Source organism: Beta vulgaris, chromosome 1 (genome assembly GCF_026745355.1).
Source record: "Beta vulgaris subsp. vulgaris cultivar EL10 chromosome 1, EL10.2, whole genome shotgun sequence".
Classification (NCBI taxonomy): domain Eukaryota; kingdom Viridiplantae; phylum Streptophyta; class Magnoliopsida; order Caryophyllales; family Amaranthaceae; genus Beta; species Beta vulgaris.
This window is the reverse complement of record NC_079202.1, coordinates 6,455,657-6,462,295: the sequence shown is the minus strand read 5'-3', so window position 1 is coordinate 6,462,295 and position 6,639 is coordinate 6,455,657. Positions and strand designations below refer to the sequence as shown.

At 32.6% G+C, this 6,639-nt stretch overlaps 1 protein-coding gene across 1 annotated transcript; it reads left to right on the top strand.

Moving 5' to 3' along the window:
• Positions 1–2,818: 2,818 nt before the first annotated feature.
• Positions 2,819–6,345, top strand: LOC104886349 (uncharacterized). Its single transcript, XM_057390890.1, has 8 exons — positions 2,819–3,515; positions 3,602–3,861; positions 3,960–4,178; positions 4,258–4,359; positions 4,449–4,547; positions 4,626–4,676; positions 5,233–5,529; positions 6,085–6,345. Exons 1-7 carry the CDS (start codon positions 2,819–2,821, stop codon positions 5,293–5,295), a joined length of 1,491 nt encoding a protein of 496 aa, XP_057246873.1. The 3' UTR covers positions 5,296–5,529; positions 6,085–6,345.
• The last annotated feature ends 294 nt before the right edge of the window (positions 6,346–6,639 follow it).

The window sequence follows — 6,639 nt, the reverse complement described above, 5'->3', positions numbered from 1 at the left end:
CTTCAATAAAATAGAAATGTCACACTTGAAGGGAATCAAGTAGGGAACACATACTTTGTGGATCTCAATTTGGTTCCTAACAACATGACATGACTAGTCATTATTGAGGATGATCTACTTATATCTATCAAAATAATAACATTCTAACTTCATCATGGTTGACAAATTTAGACCAAGGAACTTGATTATAGGTATATCTTATATCTAGTTCCTAAAGGTATACGTTTGTATATTGTGTCCATGAAGATAGTATGTGATCTTATCTTCTTTCAAAATTTGGTGTGCATCACAAATTCTTCGAACCTTTTCACATGAATTTGCGTGGCATTTTAAGTGTTTAGATTAGAATTTTGAAGGAGATTTTTCTTGTTTATAGTTATTTAAGGAACACTTGATTCTTTCCTTTAATCGCAAATTAAGTATTCCACATAATGTGAAATCATTGCTAAGAAGATTAAAAGTATAAGTGTTCATAAATTATTATATTCAAGATCTAACCATGGAACTAAGTTCCAAACAAGTTTGATGATGTATGCAGGAACAAGGAACAAGTCAGAAAAAGCAATCGATGTCACTTGCTAAATCATCAACAAAGGATGATTATAAGTTGATCAACAAGACATCCAATGACATCTTCAAAGGAGAAAACATTGGTATTATATTCTTAAGCATTTGATTTAAGTGTTTTGGAAATAATAGCAATAAGAATCATCTAAGGAACTTTAAAAATAGAAGCGATGAGGTAGTGTTAAATGCACCTCTAATTGTTAAACACAAAGCGCTTATAGCAAAATGATATATAATGTGTTATGAAGAGTTGACATATTTATTATGAGAGTAACTTGTTTGTTCCCAGTAAACAGGTCAAAGATGATTATTATTTGTTATGTTGAACTCACAAGTTTCTGTGCAGCTAGAGTTCTTAATATGAAATATGTCACTCTAGAAAGTAATAATAGTCAGCTATATGAACGTATGGAAAAGAGCTTAAAAATGAAGATCAAGTTCAGGTTCATCAAATGAAATTTTAACTCAATGAATATGTGTAAGCGAGTTCCTACACAATTAGTAGGAACAAACAGTTCCAACAATTGAGTTTCTTGATTCACTACAAGAATTAGTACTATCAACGACCATGCATTAACGACGAAATAAAAATTTGGTTGTTAAAAGCTATCATTTGCAACAATTAACAAGTAGCTTTGGTGACTGTCGTTATAAAGGGTTACTAGATAGAAAATGGGTGTGCTTAATAATGATCCATGTGACCATATTCATCCGTGTTTATCGTTAAAAGTTTATAAAAAATAAAAAAAGATTATATTGCCGACTTGCTGCCGTTATTCGGGGCCAAAAACTTACAATGCGGGATTAATTAGGAAAATACACTTTAGTAAAAATTGAAAATTGCGCTCAATTAACCAAAAAATAGCGCGTTAAGTTTCAACAAAAATCACTAGAATTTTCGCCTCAAAAAAGAAAAATCACAAGAATTTCTCTCACACGATCTCATCTTCACAATTCACACAACAGTTATACATATGTTCAGCAAAATCATTCCGAAGCAAGTTCCACGAACCTTCTAATTCGAATTTCGTTCTGATCTGCTTGCTTGCCGTTCAATCCAAATTTAACCGAAATCTAGAAGCAGCTTTTGGTAAGTTATTTATTTTTCGTTCAAAGAAAATTGTTGCTAGAAGCAGCCTTTCGTTCAAATCTGTTTTCTATCATTTCGTTGAAATCGCCGTTCAATCCAATGCCCATTTTCTTCAAATGTTTGGTTTTGCCTGAATTTATTGCTCAATCTATTATTTTCAAGCACGAATTTAATATGTATTGTGTTAATTTGTTAATTGAATTAAATTTCGTGTATATGGGGTTTCCTTGCTTGCTTGACATTCAATTCACCACCCACTTCCTCAAATATTTGAGTTTGGCTTAATCTGATGGTGGTGTTTTTGTTTGTTTTTTATTGGATAATTGGTGGCTTAATTTGAGTTTGGCTTAATTTGATGTTGGCGTTTTTGTTTGTTTTTTATTGGATAATTGGTGGATAATTGGTGGCTAGTAATTCAATTCAACCACCTTAGTTACTTTGTCCCTTTCAGAATTTAAGGTTCTGATGAAATAGTTCTAAAAACCTTTTAATAGCTAGGTTTGGATTTATACTACTCACAATGATATTTTGCTTGTACTAAATTCACATCTGGAGAGGACATATGTACAAAAATGCTTCGGTAAAGGCTTAAAGAAGCACTACCTACCTCACCATAGTGAGTTTTCCAAAGTTTGATCCTAAGCAGCTGCAAATATGATTTTCAAGGAATTATAATGTAAATTTCCTCTTGTTAACAGTATCAGGAAAAGGCTGGCATAAACAGAAAAACAGATTGTAGAGGGATAAGAAGAAAACCTGCAGTAAGCGGTAAAAAAGGCAAAAAAAAAAATATAGTTAATAATAATGATTTATCGTAAAATCTACATTTTATTGTGAAATGTGTGGCTTTAATTTTTTTTAATGCATATTATGTATAGTTAATTACTTATATTTTGCTCGTAGAAAATGACTCTTAATAAGGATTGGATGGCCATTGACGATCATATTACTAATGAGTTATATAAAGAAGGGGTTGACAGTTTTTTAGATTTTGCTTTTCAAAAGTTGGGTACCAAGGAAATTCGTTGCCCTTGTTGCAAATGTCTAAATATAGAGTCTGGTAATCGTGATAAAGTTCGAAAACATCTTCTAGTACATGGAATAATCAAAAGGTACACCTTTTGGTACCATCATGGAGAGAGGTTGGATGAAACTGAACCTATGTCTGTTGGTGATGATGATTTGGAAGGGAATGAGAATCATGATGAAATGCTTGATCTACTAAGAGATCTATATCCAGAGTACAATGATATTGGCTATTCCTTTGATGCAAGTCATGCTAATGAAGAGCCAAATGATGATGCAAAGAGATTCTATAATCTATTGAAGGATTTTCAAGATCCGGTTTATGATGGTTGTAAGAGTACACGCATGTCTACACTCTTAAAACTTCTCCATATCAAGACCCTTGGTCGATGGAGTAATGAATCATTTACCATGCTCTTGGAATTCTTGAAGAAGGAGCTTTTGCCAGAAGGATCAAAATTGCCAGATTCTTACTATGAATCCAAGAAGATCTTGAAAGACCTTGGGCTATCATATCAGAAAATTGATGCATGCATCAATGATTGCATGTTGTATTGGAGGGAGAACGAGGAATTAGATGCCTGTAAAGTTTGTGGCGCTTCTAGATGGAAAAGTGATAAACGTAATGGGGAGAATAAGTGTAAGACAAATGGCAAAAGAATACCCCAAAAAACGATGCGATACTTCCCATTAAAACGAAGGCTGCAAAGATTATATATGTGCTCAAAGACTGCTTCTTTGATGACTTGGCATCGTGACCATAAAAGTAAATCTGGTACAATGAGACATCCTTGTGATGGGTCCGCATGGCAGTCCTTTGACAAAAATCATGGTGATTTCGCATCAGATCCTCGTATTTTGCTCTTTCTAAATCATTTATTTTTATATTAACTCTACCTATTTTTCCTATTGATATAGTTGATTCTTCTGCAAAGAAGAAGAAAGCTGACAGCGAGAAGAAAAGAGGAAGAAACAAATGCAAAGAAATTGCAAAGCTTAAGCCAGGTGAGAAGTTGGAAGTAACTTTTTACAACAATCGAGCTGTAGGGACTAACCATGAAGTGTTCGCAAGACACTTGGGAATAATTGTGCGAGATACAAATATTGTCCCTGTGAGAGTACATAAATGGAACGACATTGGAGATAGAGAGAAAGATCACATGTGGACAGCTGTGACTGTAAGTACTATAAGGATATTGCTACTCCATTTGTATGCAGTATAATATGAATTTGTCTTCTTTAAACATTGTTTAAGATATGTTACATTTTACTCTAGGATGTGTTTACCAATGAGAATATGGAATCTTACCGTCAGCATGTTCTTGATCACATGAAAGAATTGTGGACAAATTGGAGGTCAGACTTGTTAAGATATAATGTTAAGAATAAGAAGATCACCTTAAAAGTTGCATACAACCATAAGCCACCAAATGGACTCGACAAGAATGAGTGGAGGTGGCTTATAAAGGAGATCTATTCAAAGCCTAATTTCAAGGTAAATAGCAATTGAATTAGCTTGTGCTGCCATTGACAATACGATTTGATATATAGTGTTTTTTTTTTTGTAATATCAGAAAGTAAGTGCAAGGAATTCTGCAAATAGATCTCATTATCGGAAAGAACTTGCGCATCGAACAGGGAGCAAACCTTTTAGGCAGGTCATTTGGAAGGATTTGGTGAGGAAATTTATTGTAGACTCTTGTTAATTTTTTAAAAAGTGTATTGCTAATTAATTTATATATAAACAATTAAATTATCATGCAAGGGTGCAAACAAGGGGCTCGAACCAGATTTGGTGGATGTATACTATACAACTCGTAAGAAAGGCACATCTCTACCAAATGCAGAGACAACACAAAAATATGTATGCTTTCCAATTACACAATTTTATTTCTTATTTCAATTTTTTTTAATGAATAATAATTATTCGGTTATATTATAGGATGAAATAAAAACAACAAAGGAGAAAGAACCATCACTTTCCAATGTTCAGGTAACTCCTTTCTTTTATGACTTGTGCAAATACACAATTAGCTTTTCTGTTTAGTTCCTACTTTATCTATCTATAGAACAATAGAATTTCATATAGATTTATGAAATTGCTTATTGCTTCCAAATCTAAGAAATGAAAGAAAAGACTACATTACTTTCTTAATAAACCATGTTTTAGGAAGAGAAATACCAATTAGCTCAATAAACCTTAGGGTTTAGTATAACTATTTCTAAACCATTCTTTAGGATGAGATAAAACCCAATTGACTCCGTGAACCTTAGGCTTCATAGGTGAAAAAATTTCACAACTAGCAGCATCACTTTAGTGTCACTGCCCACCAATGCTTTAAATGCCATGACTTTGCCTACCTCTTTAGCAACCTCTTAATGTACAAGACACATGGATAGCTTTCAGTTTTGCTTTTTTGGTTTTGCAGAATGTTGTAAAGACGTTAAATTGTGTGCCCACTTGAGTTAAAACAAAATCATCATGAATAGTGTTTACAAATTCTAAAAGTAACTATGTATTCACTTATCTTCTTTTTGTACATTAATAGGTAGCACAAAGGGTGTTTAAATCTAAGTCGCGAGATCGAGTTGTGGGATTTGGCGGGGAATAAAGCTTAAAGATATTAGAGGACCACAACCTAGTCGTGAAGAACTTGAAGTCGAACTGAATGCTACTAAGAAGCAGAACCAAGTCCTTGCAAGTCGCATCGAGACAATGAATGATGAAAATAATGAACTTAAGGGTCGTGTGGATTCAGTGGAAGCACAAATGAAAAAATTAGAAGAAATGTTGATGAATCGACATAATGTCTCTTCCACTCCAGAAAATTAGTTGGACTAATCAGGTATATTTTGCTACAAACTCATCATTTGAAAATTATACAATAAAGTGTGAATCAAGTATGTGTTATGTATGATGTGTTTGGCGGATGCCCTTCTTTTTTGCAATGCTAGTTTATTCTAGGAAGATGGGGTTGGAAAATTTTGCAAGAATAACAATTAGTTTGGCAGGAAGTCTGTTGGGTTGAAGTTTGGTTTTGTTCTATTGAATAATAATGGTTCTTGTGGAAGTTATTTGTGGGCAGTGTAATGCTCCATATGGGCTCGCTTTCGTTAAGAGCATATAGCTGGGATTGTAAAATATATATATTGTGTGTTTTGAAACAGATCTTTAATTTCCCTGGCTTTGTTTTGTTCAATTATAAGGGAAATTCTTTCGAAATTTTCACTGAAATGTATATGTTTTAGCTAATCATATTTGTTTTAGTTTTGAATTTTTAGGGCATGACAAGTGTTCTTAATTTTTGGATTGATAGTGCTCTCAGTTCTTTTATATGCTGATTTTTTTTAGTGGTATATATGCATTTGAGTACTTGTATTAATCTTTTTTTTTTTGTTAGGCATACCAAGAAGAGAAGCAACCATGGCGTCGCAACCAATGCTGAGATTTGAGAACTTTTTATGTATTATCCTTAATTGCAGAAGTAGTTTAATATGAGACACATCTTCAAATTTTTATATTGTCAATTAATGACTTGTACTCAAATTAGCTAGATATGGTGCTGTCTCTACTTATATGTTCATATAACCTTTTAAAACACATGAACAATTGTTGCTTATCATTTCTTAAATATATATATATATATAGTCGTTTAGCATTATATACAGTGTACTTTGACGTGTAATGGTCAAATAATTAATTTACAATGTAATCATATGATATTATTAATCTCCAAAATATTGAATAAATGTTATATATAATAACATTAACGACGGTATATTTGGTCGTTATTATTGATTAATAGTTATTTTCTTAATATCTAATAACGACAGTAGTTGTTCGACGTTAATTATTAATGATAATAAGTTGTTCGACGTAAATAATTAACGACGTTTTAGTTTTGGTCGTGAGTAGTTTTAAGATCTAACGATGAACGTTGTCGTTAAAACCAATA